The following is a 20,359-nucleotide window of genomic DNA, read 5'->3' as shown; positions in this document are numbered from 1 at the left end:
TTTGTTTACCAAAATTAATCCTCCATTTTTTTTATCATTCTAGTCTTCTAGACTTAACAAAGATGTCTAATATATGTCAAAGGTTCGATATTTGGCTTTGGGTATGGAGCGGCCTTAAATCTCAAAGCCCACACCTAATAGAAGTGCTTGCAATTCAGCAAGAGGATTAATCACTATATATGTTCGATGATGGAAACTCTGCCATCCTAGATTTACCCTAGCCATATTTTAAATGGATAATTAATTGTCATAAACAAATAAAAGTGAATGACTAAAAATGACAATGTGACAGTAGTCAATGACTAAAAATAAAATTTACTATATTAAAAATATTCAACTTAACCCCAACCCCCTGATCAGTTGTACCAAACAAAACAAAAAAATTCAATTTAATTGTAATAAATAATTTTGATATATATTTTTAAAAATTGAACATATATGCTTTGTTATAATTTGTTTGGATGATGAGGGAACGCGTTATCACCACTCAATGATATGCACTAGGGTAAATCTTATTCCTACGTAATAATTTATAAACTATATTTAAGAGATAAATTATATTAAAAAAAAAAATTATGTGTAATGATCTCGATTGAGAAGATAACAACTTTGTTACCATTGACTAAACTTTCCAAATTGTATAATTTCAAATTTTCAATCTATTTTACTAGATGACTTATATGGAAATTTGACTTGACTAGACCCCTTTGACATGTCAATTAAATGGTATAAGATGTATTTTAAAAATTACACATCATGACATCAGCATCCATTTATCAACTCCTACGTAAGCTTAAAGGTTTACTAACAGAATTAAACAAACCTTTAGATGCATTAAAAAAAAAAAACTTTAGATGTGATAATTATAACCAAATTATTTTAAATTAGTTAGTTTGTTAGCAATTAAGCGCCTATTTTATCGTGATTTGAATAATTAAAAATGTTAAATTTCGTTCTTTTCGATTCAACCAGTTACTTACAATGTAATATATGTTCATGCATATTTTTTCAACTTATTAAAGTAGAGTCAATGCTTTCGTTAAGGGTTGAATCTGTGACCTCTCATTTTAAAAATTACAATTCTGTCGCTCGACCACAAACTCTTTAACACAGTTGCATGCCATCCCATCAATGATACGATGAGACTGTAGGGTACCAACGTTCTCCGGTGATTCTTCAATCCACGTACCCCACACCCCTTAAATGAGGCTCCCAAACCTATTCAAAAGTGTTATATTTCATTATGAGTTTAGACTAATTAAGTTACAATATAGTCATCAATGCTTTAATTTGGAACTTAAAGTATAGTCACGCACTGATTTCAAGCACAACTCTATCTATCTTTAAGCAACAACATGTGCATGAATGAATTGCAACAGGGAAGGGGTGACTTTATTGGAAATTTCAATTCACATTTTGAATTTCATCATTAGTATGTCGAGTAAATTTCAATTTTGATCCTGTAACTATTGGAGTTTTGTTAATTGTCATTTACAATTTTTAAAACTGTTAATTTGGTACTTTAACTATTCAATTTTTATTAATTTTGGTCACTCTCGCCAAATTGACGGCCAAATCTCACCGAAAAATTTTAATTAGCAATTAATATTTAATTTAAGGGCAATTTCGTCTTTGAGCTTGCGTCTTCTTCCATTCTTCCGACAATGAAGTCCAACCGGCGAGCAGTAAGCAAAATTCCGGTGAAGACCCAAATAAAAACAGCAGCTCACTAACTTGATCTGACCCGAGCGTTTTTCCGTCACCAAATCCGGCAAGGCAATTACACTGGAACTGGATGATCGGCAACTCCGACCTTCTTCCACACTTAATACCGCCATGAATGGTGGAAAATCGGCAACATCGTTGACTCTATCAAGGGAGAGCAATACCCATTGCTAGAAATGAGGGAATACTAGCTCAAGACTGAGTCACCGTCAGTGTGCTTGAGAAAATCGTTAACGAAAACACAATAAAATAAAACATAACCATCAACCTGTTTAATGCTTAAAATTTTATTTTATTTTTATGATTAGGGTTTTAGTAGGGGTTTTAATCTCCATTCTCCATTCTCCATTCTATCGCACTCTCAACCTCACTTAATTTCTCCCCTCATCGACAGATTCGACGCCATATTCGCCGATTAGAGAAGAGGAAATTGACCGGAGTCAAATACCTTTTTTGACCATAAATACAAAGACGAAATTACCCCTTAGATTAAAGGTTAATTGCATAATTAAATTTTTCCGGTGCGATTTGGCCATCAATTTAACTGGAGTGATCAAATTGATAAAAATTAAATAGTTAAGATACTAAATTAACAGTTTTAAAAGTCGTGGATTACAATTAACAATAGCCCCATAGTCACAGGACCAAAATTGAAATTTACTCTTTTTCTTCTCTCAAAATGTTGAATATCCAACCCTAAGAGCCTCCCACACTCCGACTCGACAGAGCATTGAAAGGATGTAAATCACGGTAACTCAATAACTCAGCAGACATGACCAAAATTCGTATGCATAGAGAATTAATAAAGCCAAAACTTGTTTTAAAAAAATCAAAACTTTAATTATTGTTTTTTCAGGTTGGGAAATATTGATGACCAAATTGAAACATAGCGAAACTTTGATGACAAAAATTATTTACTTGATTTGGAAAATATGCTTTGTAAAGAAGACTGTGGTTAATACAATCTTTTAACACTATTCACTATTTACTCTTTAATACGATTTATTTGAGCATAAGGTGCTTGGCAAAAAGCTAATGAATATATGATTATGAATCTAATTGTCACATCAAAGAGCGATAATTCTATACAGATCAGAGTAATAATTTTAGTATGAAAAATATCATTTTGTTGTCATATATCATTTTAGATTTAAAAACATGTGAGTACTCATGAATATGTGTATAATTAATTTTATTTTCTACAAAATAAAGTCACGATATGTAGTCTTTTAATCAATTAATTATGTAAAACTAATTGAACTTATAACATTTAAATACGAGAATCATACTTCATCTACTCAATCACTTTTTGCACAACTAAATAACTTGACATTGAAGAAGGATTTATTACATGAAAAATCAACTTGGACCACCCTATATTCCTATAACTCTATAAAGTGGCTTTTATCATCGCATGCCCCACCCAATTAAACTCTTTGATTAACCTTCACATGACAGAATTGAGAGAACATTCAAGTGCTTATATTACACTTAATTAGTGATCACTCAACTAATTAGATGTAATAATAATGGGGTAAGCTGAGCTTTTTGTAATGGCATTCACATTAATTATTAATATCTATGTAATTCAAGTGAAATAAGAACTAGCCAAACAGAGTTGATAATTATTTAATTATGGATTAGTTGAAACCTATCAAAAAGTCATGTCCAAAAAAAAAAAAAAAAAAAAAAAAAAAAGGAAGAATTCTCTAAAATGCTAATAAGTGCCAATTTTCCTTACAACATTTGATCAATAAAGATTTAATTTCTATTTTTCTTTTTTATTTTTAGCCGTCTATGTATTAGGTCAGAAAATTAGAAAGAAAAAGAATTACAATTTTCTTCATTCACAGACTAACGGGACATTTGGTTACAATTAGAAAACTAGAAAGAAAAAGAATTACAATTTCAATTCATGAAAGAGTTACTCTCTAACATCTACCAGAAAGTATTTAACAGATATTATTTAGAACAAAAAATGAGACTTTAGCATGATTCGATTTTTAATTGTGTTTAATTTTGTTTAGCTATTATTGCTTTATTAAAAATAAAAATAAAAACCACCCTAAAAACTCTTATAGAGTATTTTACCATAATAACTCAAAATTAAATTTTTTCTTCTTGGGGGGGTTGATGTTGTTAGTTATGAAGAACATAAGATAGGTCATGGTCAAGGGACCAGAGGTGTCCATATCCATTTAAAAATGAACAGTGAATGATATAATGATGGATGCATGAAATTTATAAGCTTGCCTTGTTTTTCTCAGACAAAGTGGCGAGTGAGTAGGCCCTATTTGACTCGGGCTGGCTTATTGGGCTTGGCCGCCCGCCGCCCATGTCTCCGTCTACCCTAACACCACCTCAAGCCTCAATCCTCATAGCTTTTCCTTCTCCCCAACCGGCCCCCTACATGCAAAAATTATTGTCTTTGAATTGGATCCCTCCCTGCATAATGCTTACAAATTTCTGATTTTTACACTATCTCCTCAAACATATGGACTTCAAATGACTTCAGCTTTTTAAATTTGACTATATATATATATATATATATATATATATATATATATATATATATATATATATATATATATATATATATATATATATATATATATTTATATTGTGAAAGGTTCCTGTGCGGATGTGCGGTTGATTAATGTGCGTGAGATTTGTACTCAATGTGCGTGAGTGTTGTGCTTAATGTGCCTGAGATTTGTACTTAGTGTGCATGAATGTGTAAAATGTAGCAGAAAATATGGATGTCAGCTTCTTCCCCATCCCCAGTAGCCATTGCCCCCTCCCTGATGATGATGATGCGGAGGCGGGCTATGGTGGTTAAAAATTATGGGAATAATACAACAGAAATACACACTTAGCTTGTGTGCAAATTTTGTTGTGCGTGCGTCATATATATAAACATTCAACTGCATTGAAGGTAGTTGATAATTCAGAATCCATGGCCAAATTGAAGGAAGAAGTAACAAGAAGCTTGGACGTTAATGTGCGTGAGTGTTCTGTTCTGCTTCCTTCTGAGCTCGTAATTCTGAACTACTCACGCACATTAAGCACAAATCTCACGCATATTAAGCACAATACTCAGGCACATTAAGTACAAAACTCACGCATATTAACATTACGCACATTAAGTACAAATCTCAGGCACATTAAGCACAACACTCACGCACTTTAAGTATAAACCTCACGCACATTAATCCACCACACAATCGCACGGGAAGCCACAAATGCACCTAATCTCTTCCCTATATATATATATTCCTGTGCGGTTGTGCGGATAGATCTGAGCGTTGATCAAATTTAGATCAACGGCTCAAATCAATGAAAATTTAAAAAAAACGCGTGTCTGGAAGAAAGAAGCATAAGCTAAAAATGACGCATCTTAAATGATAGAAACACGCACCTTAAGTGTTAGATCTTAAGCACAAACTTACGCACAATAAGTACAAAACCCACACACATTAAGCACAACCTCACGCACATTAAGCACAAATCCACGCACTTTAAATATTAACTCGCAGACTTTAAGTTTCAACAGCTACTGACATTAAGCACAAACTCACGCACATTAAGTATAAAACCACGCACATTAAGCACAACCTCATGCACATTAAGCACAAAACCCACACACTTTAAGTATTAACTCACATAATTTAAGTTTTAACAATTACTCACGTTAAGCACAACCCCACGCACATTAAGCACAAACCTCACGCATCTTATGTACAAAACTCACGCACATTAATCACAGATCCGCTCACCTTAATTTTGACCTAGATGCAAAAATTACTAAATTACCACCGCATTTTTTTTTTTTAATTTTGGTAATCCTGGACGTTGATTTAAGCGAGATGAATGGCTCAGATTAAACCGCACAACCGCACTTGGGCACCCTAACCACACCAGAACCTAATTTATATATATATATATATATATATATATATATATATATATATATATATATATATATATATATATATATATTACAACTGTTGTTGGTAATAATGAACCAAAAGTCGATTTAATATTTCAAAATAATATTTATATATATACACACGAAAATATATAAAATATTATTGGATATATATCCGAAATATATATATACACACCAATATATATAAAACGGACCCAAAGGTTATATATACATATATATCTACGAAAAAGATATACCAATATATATAAACCAAAAATTAGAACTAATAATCCTCAGATTATAAGTCCAATCCAACGACAAAACAAATAGAGAGAGAATTTTTGCTTAGAAACATAATCCAAAACCGAAAGAATGAAAAGATGGCTCGTATATGGGTATAGGATTTTTAGCGCAAGTCAAGAGATCACTCTTTCCTTAAAACCTTATTTGCCACCTCCAAAAAGTGCTAAGAGCGTTGTGGCCTAGGTTTCCCAGGATAAAACGTGTTACGGTTCGACGTTTGAGCACCCAAACGAGCGAACCCGGCGAACTAGAGCAACAGCCTTGAACACAGTTAGGCTAAGAACTAAAGAAAGGAGTAGAAGCATAGTTTTTGGAGCTGAAAAACATGCAAGTGTGTATCTCTCTTGTTGTGTTCTTGTTCACTATGTGCTTCGAAAATCTGCTGCCATCTACCCCTTCTTATATAGGGATGTAGGACCTTAATAGCATTAAACAAGGCCATTTAAACTTGGCTTTGTAACATCTGAAACAGCAAGCCATTACCCAATATTTAAATTCAAAATTGAAAATTAAATCCGTAACTGAAGAATTTAATCCCGCAATTGACTGTTAGCCTTCAGCCATGGCCGCATGCGAGATTAGGCTTAAGCCAAGCCTTTCCGATCTCGTTTCTAGTTGAAATTTGATTTGCATGTAAAGAGAAAATTATTAATCAATCTCAATCATTCATCTAGCTAGATTTAACAGTTTTATAAATTATTGAGTCACCAAAATTTACATCTTTCCAAATGCTCTATTAGGTCGGGTTGTAGGGCCCCTTGAGGTTGGAGATTCAACATTTTAGGAAAAGAAGATTTAACCTTTTTTTTTAGAGTAAGGAGGAAAAGGACAGTAGTAGTATTTTGGTGATTTTCTCCAACTTTAAAAATGCACTTTTCATATGTTACACTTTGCAACACTATATTGTGCATTACGATCAATTTAAAAGTGCACTACATTTATGGTTCACATTTTACAATTTATTGTTTAGATTTATTTTATTTAATGGTTTGGTTTAGTATTTCACTTTTTATTTTGATTTAGATGTTCACTTTTTACTATTTAAGATTGAGTATTTACGGTTTAAGTTTAGTATTTAATTTTTGATTTACATTGTCCATACATAATGTTCTATGATATTAAAAGTGTGTGTGGCTAAGCACTTTGTGCTCATATGGCACCTGGGTTAGACTCTCATATGGGAGGTTGCGAGTTTGAGCCTCAGTGGAGGAATTGTTGGTTTTTTGTGCTTCAGTAGGTTGAAAAAGTAGTTATGAACAGATACTACATTGTAATTCTTTAGTAGTATTGTTTGAATTTTACTCAATTTTATTTTTGTTTTTGTTAATTTCCTGCAAATAAATTATGTTAAAATATATAAAGTTAAATGAATATAAATATATTATATTAAATAATGAGTTTATCAACTCTATTATATTTATAATAGAAGAGTTTGTTTGGGAAGAATAAAAGAGTTTGTAAACCCATTCCGTTTGGTTGAGATATTTTGACAATTATTTAACTTTAAATTAATAAATTAATACTTCTCTCCTTAAATACTTTTTTTTTTTAAGTTAAATTTATTTTTCTCTTTATGTTTTAGATGACACCCAAATTGATATGTTTTCAATACAAATATATTAAATCATAAGAGCATCCATAATAGTCGGGGATATTTTGTGATTTTTGAGGAGTTTTTGTAAGTGTGATTAGAAAAAAACAATATGGGAAGGGAGAAAAAAAAAAGTAAAATTGATTTTGAAAAATAATAATAATAATAATAATAATAATAATAGTGTCAGGCGCACTGACGCGCCCACTGGACGCCATTGTGACAGCCATGCGAGATTGTCACAATGCTCCATTTCTTTGGTGGGTCCCACTTCTCTGCCATTATCCCCAACCCTTACCGATTAACATCTTGCCTCTCTCTCTTGCTTCTCTCTCTGCTTAGTTGGCTTGTTTTTCTGACATTAACTACAAAAAAATCACAAGTGGTGATGCTCTAACTACATGTTCATTAAGTCACTATTACAAATTCATTACTAGATGTCCATTAAATTAAAATAAAGTTTATAACATTTCACTTCCAATAACTTATAAAGTATATTTCCTTAAATTTTATATCTTCCATTGACACAATAAAGATTATTAAAACTTACCAACGTAAATGCTTCAAACAATCATTGTCGCTAAGGTAGTTAAAGAAAAAGAGGAGAGACGTGTTATAAACTTATAATAATCATATGGTTTCAACTTTTTGATTTTTTGCTGAGGAGATTGGAAGTCAAACCTTTGACATCAAAACGGTGCCATTAACAACACTGTTACTCCAAAATTATTAAGCAGCGTCACATTGAAATCGTGTCCACCTTACCACGGCATAACAATAGTTTGTTCTTCATGATAGGTTTGATCTTATCATAATTCTCTTTATTAAAAAATATGTGGAAAACACACGGCCCATGAGCCGCCATATGGTCATTGTTGCTGCAAAACAGGCTGTGCCGACACAGCCCACGACAGGTCGCCCTGAGGGAGCTACCACAAAATTGATTTAATTTCTCCTCTTTGGTTATACAATTGATTCCTCCTGATAAGCTAGCTACCACAAATTAAATATAATTGGATTCTAGGGAGAGATTTTGGAGTAACACAAATTATTCATCTTCACTCTTGCCCAGAAAGGTTATGGTTTGTGGGGAGAAATAACTGCCACCTACATTCTCCATGCTTTTATCTTCTTACTCATTTAGTTTTGTACCATCACTATTGCTTTTGATTCTTGAAAATTTCACACTTAGAAAAAGGCCGATTTAGAACTCCCCAAGCTATGAAAAGCCCCAAGAACTGAAAGGCCGATTTGTGTATATTTTATTATTATTATTATCATCTTATTAAGAATTTGATCATCTTCCTAGATTGACTAAGAGTCAAAATTAAAAACTAAAAAGAAACAATTATTGAATCTACAGTAATTTCATATTTTCTAACTTATAAAATAATACTCCGTATAAAAATAATAGTTGTGGATAAACACTGTTACTTTTTTTTTTTTTTTTTAGTGGAAAAGAAAAGATAAAATTATGAAAAAGAAAACAAAAAATGAATTAAACGCGTCGGCAATCTTGAGGTGGATTTGACTTGCAATTTAAGAATCACATAAATTTCTTTACATCATCATCATCAGATTTAAGAATCACACAAATTTCTCCACAACATCATTATCATCATAATTATTTAACTATTTTAAGTTTTAATTGTAGGACCCAAATATTTTAATATCAGTATATTTTTTAATTCTTGATAAGATTTGAATCCCGATTCTTATAGTTGCTAGTTAAAAAAAAAAAAAAGACTTATAAATTTATTTTGAGTTAGTTAATTGTGTTTTGTCCTCAGACCAACATCTTTAGTTGAAATAATTCCGTCTTACATGGGCAAAAGTTACTTATCACTAAATAAAGACTTGAGCAAATTAAATTGATATGAGTAAAAACTTGTATTTTATTTTTTGGTAAATAAAATTTACATTTTATGTACTATTTGTTGTTAAATACTTATTATGGCTCCATTATAAATTAATTGATGTGCAATACGTTAATAATGAGCAAACATAAGATTAATTATAATACCTATCTAAAAACATAATAAGTCTCAATCAAAGTTATATCTTTAATTTATGTCTATGTTTTTAGTGTTAATCATTTTGTATATCGTATTTTTAGAATTATATCATATAATTTTTTAGACAAAAATATCTCTATCGTTATATTTTCCGCTATCTTTTTCATTATTGTTATCATGCACATGTATCCATTATATATATTTTTATATTCTTTAACGATAATAATATTTGTAAACATTATATATTGAATTAATATAATAAATAAATCAAAAATAAAATTTGTTAGTTATTTTTTAAAAATATAAATACTGTATATATGTTTTACCCATCACGCATAAAAAAAACTAATTATTCCTATATACGTTAAACCTCACTTCAATCGCAAATTATGCCATGGAATCGTGTTCACCGAGAATGGTGAACACAAGGCAAAACGACGTCGTTTTTAGGCAAAAAAAAAAAAAAAATTCGCGAATGTGGAGTTAACGGCGCGCGTTTGATCAAATTATGAATTTTCTGTTATGAGATTATGAATTTTATGAAAATTCATAATCGAATAACAGAAAATTCATAATCTCACAACTGAAAATTCATAATCTCATAACAGAAAATTCATAATCTTATAACAGAAAATTCATAATCTCATGGTTCCAAAGTGAATGTGTAGGCATGGTTCCAAAGTGAATGTGCAGGCATTGATTCATAATTTATGAATGTCCGTGATTTCGGACGGGAATATGTAGGCATGGTTCCAAAGTGAATGTGCAGGCATGAATTCATAATTTATGAATGTCCGAAATTATGAATGTAATGAAAATTCATAATCTCATAACAGAAAATTCATAATCGCATAACAGAAAATTCATAATCTCATAACTGAAAATTCATAATCTCATAACAGAAAATTCATAATCTTATAACAGAAAATTCATAATCTTATAACAGAAAATTCATAATCTCATGCAAAGTGAATGTGTAGGCATGGTTCCAAAGTGAATGTGCAGGCATGGATTCATAATTTATGAATGTCCGTGATTTCGGACGGAAATGTGTAGGCATGGTTCCAAAGTGAATGTGCAGGCATGAATTCATAATTTATGAATGTCCGAAATCTTTGTTCACCTCAAATTAAAGTGAAACCGCAAAATGTGAAAATAAAGAAGAAAAGTCACGCAATTAATTAATAAAATAATAATAATAATAATAACGGTGTACTAACACCATTGGAACCGTGTTCACCATTCCATGGCATAACGTCCCCACTTCAATGCTCTAAAATAATTGAAACATCTCTATACAGTCGAAAGACATGTGTGCAATGATAAATACTGATACTCCGAATCTCCGGATACTTTTATATACGGAGTATAAAATAACTTTATATATTATTTAGAGTTAATACCCAAAATGGTCCTTCGACTATGCCATAATTACCAATTTGGTCCTCAACTACCATTCTTACTCAATTAAGTCCTCAACTATGTAACTTTTACTCAATTAAGTCCTCAACTATACAATTCTTACCCAATTTAGTCCTCAACTATACAATTCTTACCCAATTTAGTCCTTTGTATTAATTTGACTGTTTGTTGACTGTCAAAAGTCGGGATAAAATTATAATTTTACAAGATTTCTCCTTCCTCTCCATTTAGCAGCGCCAAACCATGCAGCAATACACTCCGATCAGATTTCGATCGTCAAAAAATCGTTGGAAATCAAATTCATGGGCTATCCGATGCATAACCACTACTTCGATACTGACAGGTTTAGAACCCAACCGGAGCTTATTGCTACATGGTTTGGCGCTGCTAAATGAGGAGGAAGGAGAAAACTTGTAAAATTACAACTTTATTTCCACTTTTGACAGTCAACAAACAGTCAAATTGACAAAGGACTAAATTGGGTAAAAATTGTATAGTTGAGCACTTAATTGGGTAAGAATGATAGTCGAGGACCAAATTGGTAATTACGACATAGTCGAAGGACTATTTTGGGTATTAACTCTATTATTTATAGCTTTAAAATTTAAAAATCAAAATAAAACCTTAACATCTGAAGTACTCTGTACTGTTGTATGCACCCGGCGCTTATTTTTATTTTTTATACTATATATACTAATAAGAGCCCAAGAAAGTTAGGTTTATAATCTAAGTCTATACTATATATACTAATAAAAGTCAAAGAGAGTTAGCTATATAATAGGTAGAATAGATAATGGTTAAATTTTTTAATATGACTCAGATTGATCCGATTTTAATTTTTTCTTGAGATTTTCTAATTTATCCTTAATTATATAATTATCCGTTAACTTTTTCGTTAAATATTATCTTCTTCGTTAATTTCTGTTAGTTCACCGTTAACTTACTCATTGATTTCAATAAGAAAGGTCTGGTTCAAACTCTCATCCCAATCAAAGTTGACATAATTAGTACTCTATTTTACTCTTGTTAAATTAAAATAATATTTAGTAGTTACAATACAAAATAATACATATGCATTTCTTTAATTTAGAATTATGTGTCTACAATGTCTTTATTCAAAAAAAAAAATCATTATCAATAAATTAAATAAGAGAAATAATTTCATTAGTTATATTGTCTTTATTTTTCTCCAATATTTTTTAAAAATATATTTTTCTCTAATATAAAAATTCTTTACATTCAAATTCATCAATTGATTATATTCGCTACAATGTCCCTACAATATCTTTATTCAAAAAAAAAAATTTATTCATTATCAATAAATTAATTAGCATGTAAAATGACCTAAGTGTATACCTATAATAATAATAATAATAATAATAATAATAATAATAATAATAATAATTTAATAAAACAAATACAAATTTTTTTAAAAAAAAAAAAACATATGAGGAGCCGAACGTTCAACTCCCCTTAGCTTTGTCATTTTTTCCACATCGATGAAAAAAGTGGCATGAGAGTCTTGAGGCTCCAATTTAAAAATTAAGTTTGCTCATCCGTGGATGTGCAAACAGTGAGCTAGCGAAACTGGCTCTTGTTATTCATGGAGTCAAAATGACTCTACAATAAACTTTAATATATATATATATATATATATATATATATATATATATATATATATATATATATATATATATATATATATATATATATATATATATATATATATATAGGTTGAATAACCAAATATTTTCTTTAGCATTTTGATTTTTGGGTTACATCATATTTATCAATCGGCAATGCTCTAATATCTTTGGGTTACATTATAATTAAAATTTTTAAAATTTTACTACATCTAAATTCTTTAAATTATGAATTTCTTTATCCATAATAATTTATTCAATAATAATGGTTGAACTAAATGAACACTGAGCAAAACACCTAAAGAACTGGTACCGTTGATTCATTCATTGATCTTGTATATATGTGCATTCATTAAATATGTTAGAACCCTTTGCAATAAAAACACTCGGTTACTATTTAAAAAAAGTTTAATAACAATTACATTGTATACGAGTTACATATTTAAATAAACAAATTCGACATTAAATTACTTATGTATGAATTTCTCATAAATAATCTTGCATTGATATACTTTCAAATATTTATTTAATTATAAACATTGGACATTAACTCATTCGTGCAATGCGCGTGTAAAACTACACCATTAGTCTAATTCGTACTTTAAAGTCTAATATAGAATTATAACCACACCATTAGTCTAATTCTAATATTAAAGTATAATATAGAATTATAACTACACAATTAGTATAACTCTAATATTAAAGTCTTAATAGAACTCTAACCCACAAATCCTTATAGAATTATTACTACACCATTACTCTATATATTAAGCCATTGCCCACCGATTAGAAGTACAAACCTAATTTATTTTGCAACACAACATCAACGGGGAATTCTGTGTTGAGACTTAAGCACAACATTAACTAGGAATTCTGCAGGTATGTTTGTACATCTACTATCATGTTTTCATTCTCATTCTTAAATAATCTATATATGAATTCTTGTTACTCTTTACTCCATAATTAATCTTGACTATATTATCTTGTATTCGTAAACTTAGAATTACCTATTTAAATATGCAATACGTAATGTGGTAGTCGAGCAGATATCAACAAAGATTTTTTAATAAGATTTAATTTCTTTTGTATGATATAATATGATTTAGAGTTCTAATACGTGTACTCTCAAATTTTATTCCCTCAAATTTATTCTTTAATGTGGTAAGTTCTGATAAAAGTATATATATTTTTATTTTTTTAATGATTTATCTCTTTATATGATTTGTGAAAGCGAGTTGGTAAAATTAAAAAATGGTGATATTTTGATTGGCGCAAGGACAAAAAATATGTAATAAAGTTTTATGTTAATCCACACTTCCCCTTTGGCTTTGTCCGAAAACGTTAAATCTGAAACGGTAAGATGGACCCCACCTTCACCAACACATCTTGAAACTCCCAAGAAAAGAACAACGAACACCACACTACTGTTTTTACTCTCCCAATTTGCTAATTGCAAACAACCCTCTTTCTATGAACTCCTCTCATCAGATTCTTCGCCAATTCACTTGCACAGATTTGGGGTTTTGGATCTTGAGTTAGTCACGAAAAGAAAGGCATTTCTTTGGCCTCTCTTTGCACCCTCTTTGTGCTGTGTTTCCACTTTCCAGATCGTTCTTGGGAGTTAAATTGTGAGCTTTTAAGTTCACATCCTTGTGGCTGAGAGGGACTATCATGTTGATTCTCTGTCGTTTCCCAGAGTTTTGCTCTTTCTCTTCAGGTACTGTACTTATGGCATCGGCTTAATTGCAGGTAAATATCTTGTTTGAAAGATAATTTTAGGGTTTGGTTCGTGCGTTCTTGGTTTTCTATGAAATGTGTTTTGGAAGTTGAGATTGAAGGCGTGGTTAGTTTTTAGTTCAATTACTGATTTGGGGGTTTTCAAGGAAGCATTGGATTTGAAAGGGTTATACTTTTCACGGATAAAAATTGAAGCTTTGTTGGGGTAAATTAAAGGAGACATCCATGAGTTCATCTGGGTTTTTCCTTCTCTGTATGCTGCATTCTTTGGTGGCCTTAAGCTGTGGAGCTTTGATGATGTTCTACAGCAATGATTTGCTTGTGTTTAGCCATGGCAGAGAGCGTGCCAGCAAGCTGTTGGGATCAACATCTCATGATCAGCTCATAATCCAAACCTCGGATTCGTTCTCGGGATTACTCCTGTTTGCCATTGGATTTTTCTTGTTCATGGTTGCATTTGTGAAGGACAGGGACTTCCATGGCTTCTTTGCTAGGGGGTGTGTGCTTCTCCATGTAGCTATGGCGGTTTGGAGGATTTACTTCGAGAGGAGGCTCGAGGATCTTGGCCGTGATTGGCTCAGGCTCGTAGTTGGGGATCTCGCCTTGGGGCTATCCTGGGTTTTCTTCCTCGTGTTCTCTTGGAGAGAGAAGTATGATTAGCCCGGGCTGAGAATCAATCGCAATTGGATATCTCGGATTTTGCTCAATCTGCATTGCTCGATGAAATCGCCAGTGCTAACTGTGCTACATGTAATGAAATTGCTGGTGAATCTGATGATATGATTGCTTGATTTGGATCCTTTTGTGTATCTTCTCAGCCTTAAAAGTTTTAGTTACATGGAGGGTTCGGAGAACAGGTTAAACCCCAGATTTATCTGTCTTCTTTTGAGCATATTCAGGAATTTCAGATATGATTCAGCCATGGAAAGCCTTCTTTCAAGGTCTTTTAGAAACAACTTTTAAATTTTAATTACATTCCTGAACAAACGAAACATATATGCTTGACTTGTTTTCTGGTTTTGAAGTGTAAAGTATTGTCATTCACCACCTGATTGACTTTCTTGTACATTTTATCAAAGAATAAAAGTTCCCGGTACCTTTTCCGATACATTAAGTTATACGCTTTTTTCTGCATTTGTTCCTTAAGTCTCTAATCGATAGTTATATATAACATAGGCATATGCTCAGGATGTCGGCATTACTTGTCTTGCTTAAATTCAATAATAAAGTGGCTACATCGATATTCCTGTGATTGTTTATGAGGTTACGTTATTCTTGATTTCTTTCTTGAATTGTTCCTAAAACGTGCGATACACAATAGGATCTTTTGTGTCCTATTTCTGTCACTACAATCTCGCAAAAGATAAGCTGCCTTTGTTGGTTGGTGCACCTGATTCTGTAGTGAAAAGGAGAATATATTCTGATGCTTTTGTGAATCAAAGGAGTTTGGAACTGAATATATGCTTAGTGGGGGAGGATGGTGAAGCACTTTGAAAGAAATGGTTGAGAGGCTCATGCAAAGATAAAGTAGCTTTGTTGAAGGCTTCAATGTTTAAACTGGCAACTGTACTTGAAACTGTTTGGTTGAGCATGGAGTACTGTGTCTTATAGTGGCATTGCCTTTTCAGTTTTCAGTTTTCACCTTATAATTCTACAGTTATTGGGAGAACTAGCACAGAAAATAAACAAGATAAAGGTCCTGTTTACTAACATAGTTAGTTTATCAGTCAATTTTGACTTATTTAATGACTATTAACTGTTTGATTTGGCTAAACACTCAATATGAGTGTTTCATTAATTAATTTTTTTTGTAACTAAAATGTTAAAATTCGAAAAACTGCTCAAAGTAAGTTGTTCGATGAGTTTTTTTAAAAAAGTAATTTTGCATGTAATCAGTTAACAATTAATTTATTAAACACTTTTTTATAATAGTATTAACTAGTCAAATTCACTAACTCAATTAACTAATAGCTATTTAACAAACACCTCTGAAGAGTGTGTGAGCTCCTCTTTGTTCATGGAGTAATGTGAGCTGCTGTCAATGCTTGGTTGGACAAGATGCTGTATGGAGGTGCAGTCAACTGAGTCAAGAATTTCTCCATTTGGGCTCATGCATAACTTTGTGATTGGGCCTCTAACAAGAAGAGAAAACAAGCTCTATACTTTAAGCCCTTATTAATAAGGGAAATGGTATATTTGGTCAATGAGCTATACCTCAACTTTAGTTATTGTTGTGCTTATTTTTTATCTCTTAGTTATTTTTGAAGTGATAATTTTGGTCCATTTTGTTAATTGATGTTAGGAAATAAGGGTCAAATAGGTTACTCAACTGTAAGTTAAATTGCAATTGGACCATTGAATTAAAAAAGAATGTAATTGGGTCCCTAAACAACGCAAACTCAAGTAATTCAATCCAAAAATGACATGTTTACCTGAAAAGGCAGTACTTGAATTTATAAATATTTATGTAAAATCATTTTAATTAAAATAATTTTTTAAAAAAAACTCCTTTGTCTCCGCCGGAGACGAAGAAAAGACTTCTTCGTTTCTGGCGGAGACGAAGGTGGCTTCGTCATAGGCCGTCTCCATGGTCGGGGAGACGGCCCAAGACGATGCCATCCCTTCGTCTCCGCGCGGAGACGAAGTGGAATGCAACTCTCAGGCCGTTTCCATAGTCCGGGAGACGGCCCAAGACGAAGTCGCCCCTTCGTCTCCAGTGAAGGCGAAGGAATTTTTTTTTAATTTTTTTATTTAAAAAAATTATTAAAAAATATATTTTTAAATTCGATAATCGCCTTTCCAGGTAAACATGTCATTTTGGGTTGATTTGCATTAATTTGTGTTGTTCAGGGGTCCAATTGTGTTCTTTTTGAGTTCGATGGCTAAATTATAATTTAGTGTACAGTTGAGTGGCATATTTGACAATTATTCCTTTATGTTAGATTTATTAGATGAAAAAAAAACCATTAAATGATAACATATGTAAACATAGAAATTTGTTTGGCTAAAAGTTAAAAAATTGTATTCTTTTGTTTGGAAACTTGAAAATTTATTTTCAGAAAATGAATTATTTTTTAAAAAATATTTTAATTTTTTGGTGTTTAGTTGAATGTCAAAAATTGTTTGGCTAAAAGTTAAAAAATTGTATTTTTTTTGTTTGGTTCATTTCATTAAAAATGAACATATTATTTGTTATAATAATAACAACAATAATAATAATAATAACAACAACAACAAACAACAACAACAATAATATGTGGTGATGGTAGTAGTGGTGGTGTTGGTGGTAGTGATGGTGGTGGTGGTGTGGTCAAGGTTGAAAAAATCACTAGGCGCCAATTTTTTTTAATTTTAATTTCATATTGACTTCTTTTTCCTTTAGTACCCAAACACTAGAAGCCCGAAAAATAACTTTCCCAAGAGTCATTTTCCAAATTTCCAACCAACCCCTAAAATAATTATCCCTTCATTAAAAATAAGACTTGATGGATGTCCATCAGGAGAGCGTTTAGAGGTTTAAAAAAAAATTACACAGATAATTCCGAACACCAAAAATTCAAAAACAGCAGTGCATTATTAAGAAAATCAAGAAAGAAAATCTTGAACCCACCAAGAACACGTAAATTCAGAACATTAACGTAACCTAATTTTGTTCATGGGATAGTGTGAGATTGGTCCACCAAGACGCTAGCGGAGACGATGATAGGCAGAATCTTTTCGCCCTTGTTGTGGGCAGCAGCGGCGACCTCATTGGCGCAGGCCGAGATTTTCTGCAGCAAGAAAAATTGGCTCCTCACAGGAACCCCCATGTCGGAAAGCATGCCGGAGATGTCGTCGTGGGAGAGTTTTTCCGGCTCCAGGCGGTTGCACGCCGCCCAGAAGTGCTCCGTTTTCGTGACGCCCTCGAACCAGTTTTCGTCAAAACCCTCATTCCACTCATCATCATCATCCTCCATTACTGCGAGTGCTGATGGGTAAAGAAATTCAAGAACGATTCGGATGTAGAAGTGTTGAGTTGGGGACGATGATGGGGAAACAAGTTCTGGGGTTCTCAGATATGGAGACTCCCATGCTTCGCAGTAGACGTCATCAATTGGGGTGTCACACTCCATTCTCTCTCTCTCGAGATCTGTCTCTTTGGGAGGATTATTAAGGAATCAGCCAAGAGTTCTGGTTTTCTGAAACTCTAAGGATCGGATTTGAATGTTTCTATATATATTATGATGCTTTGAATGGGGTTTGGCAAAGAAGGCAGTTACTCTATCACAATTAGATTTCTTTACTATTTAAAATTTGTTTCTGTAAATATAAACTTTAATCCCTGAGTCAGTCAGTGAGTCCTGTTTGGCTTTGCCAATTGTTCCTTTTTATTTTTAGTCAATTAGAATATCAAATGGAGTAATATTTTTACCTAATTTTTGTTTCATTTTTAATTGATGATATTGATATTATTATTGAAATATTTCCGTTTCATTTTTAATTTATCTTTACTATTGTTTAAAATATGCATTGCCATGTAGAATATTATTATTGAAATATTTTCCTCCAATTTTTAATTTCCATCCTGTTTTTAATTAAAATGCAATGATTTTACCATTTTTAGTTAATTATATATCATTTTTTATTTGCAGTCAATTATTAATATTCATTTCCTTTTATATTTTCAGTTAATTAGTAATGTTAGATTCATTCTCAGTCAATTATACTAATCAATTAGAATATAGATGCAGTGATATTTTTACCTGACTTTCGTTGCAGTTTAATTTGATGATATAGAATATTATTAATGAAATTTAATTCATTATATAATTTATTTATATGGATATTCCACGTGCATATACAAGATTAAGTAAATTCCGTGTGAATAATATATATTAGGTTATATCACTAATCAATATTACATGTAAATGTGATAAATATATTTGGTTAACCAATCCAACCACAAATCACCATTGCATCTTGATAATTTTGAATCATGTACCTTGCACTTCCCGTGAAACTGGAAGGAAGAATAACTCGCTTGCCATGACGACTTGGTTGAATTTCTCCTCGCGTCAATGCATCAGACAATCCTTCATATGCACCACATTGTAATGATCTTTGATGGGTACGAATATATATAACAATCGTCCAGACTGCACCATGGTGTACCCATCTACTAAAAACTGCTGGAATAATCTCCTAGCATATAGAAATGTTGAGATCTCAGAAAATCGCTCATGCATACGATAAGATAGAAATTCGCGAGGTGAAATACGATGTCTTGCAGCACTGTCTAAAATTCTACCAACATTGAAACCAATATCCTCCCTATATCCATCTTCACCCTAAGGAAATAAAATAGGATATTGTAGGGGTAGATATGCTGGATTCAACTCACTAATCCTTTTAAACAATCCAGTTTTTTACTCCACCAATATGTCTCGCTCACCCAAATGTACATCCAGATCTCCAACAATAAGAGCAGCAACTTTTGACACTGTCGGTAAGTTATATGTTCTAGCATCCTTATTTTGCTTACCAATTAACTTCATCTTTACTTCAACTCTAGGATTGGCTTGTATTGCATCCCTGGCAATTAACTTCATCTAAATGACTTAACCAAAACATTATGATCGTTTAATGATGATTGGATATCAGCGACCACATCTCTTTCTAATTCTTGTACTGTACATCACTTCTTTTCCTAAAACAATTTGTAGTAAAATAGTACTTTTAATAATAATGTAGTTACATATAAATATTTAAGAAAGTAAAAATAAAAATAATCTATTAATATAAATTAACAAACCTTACAGCACCCATTCTATTTCTAACTTCATTCTCCAAGTCATAAATGTAGCGTTGTGCAAATTTAGCATTACTACAATCCATAGGTAATAAACTTCCCATTAAATGAAAATTCTGACCATTCAATCAAAAATTCGTCAGTGATTTACCAATATTGACAGTCCCATATCAACAATTTAGTGTCAAATGTAGAATCCATAAACCT

General features: G+C 31.8%; 1 protein-coding gene across 1 annotated transcript; it reads left to right on the top strand.

The window, feature by feature from the left end:
- The first annotated feature begins 14,056 nt into the window (after positions 1 to 14,056).
- Positions 14,057 to 15,482, top strand: LOC109150656. Its single transcript, XM_019298640.1, has one exon. The coding sequence runs from the start codon at positions 14,590 to 14,592 to the stop codon at positions 15,022 to 15,024; it is 435 nt and encodes a 144-aa protein (XP_019154185.1). The 5' UTR covers positions 14,057 to 14,589; the 3' UTR covers positions 15,025 to 15,482.
- Positions 15,483 to 20,359: the final 4,877 nt, after the last annotated feature.

This window comes from Ipomoea nil, unplaced genomic scaffold (assembly GCF_001879475.1).
Source record: "Ipomoea nil cultivar Tokyo-kokei standard unplaced genomic scaffold, Asagao_1.1 scaffold2279, whole genome shotgun sequence".
Lineage (NCBI taxonomy): Eukaryota > Viridiplantae > Streptophyta > Magnoliopsida > Solanales > Convolvulaceae > Ipomoea > Ipomoea nil.
This window is presented reverse-complemented; position numbering and strand designations above follow the sequence as displayed.

Coding starts and splice junctions, on each gene's coding strand:
- LOC109150656 (XM_019298640.1), top strand. CDS start 14,590: ATGAGTTCATCTGGGTTTTTCCTTCTCTGTATGCTGCATTCTTTGGTG.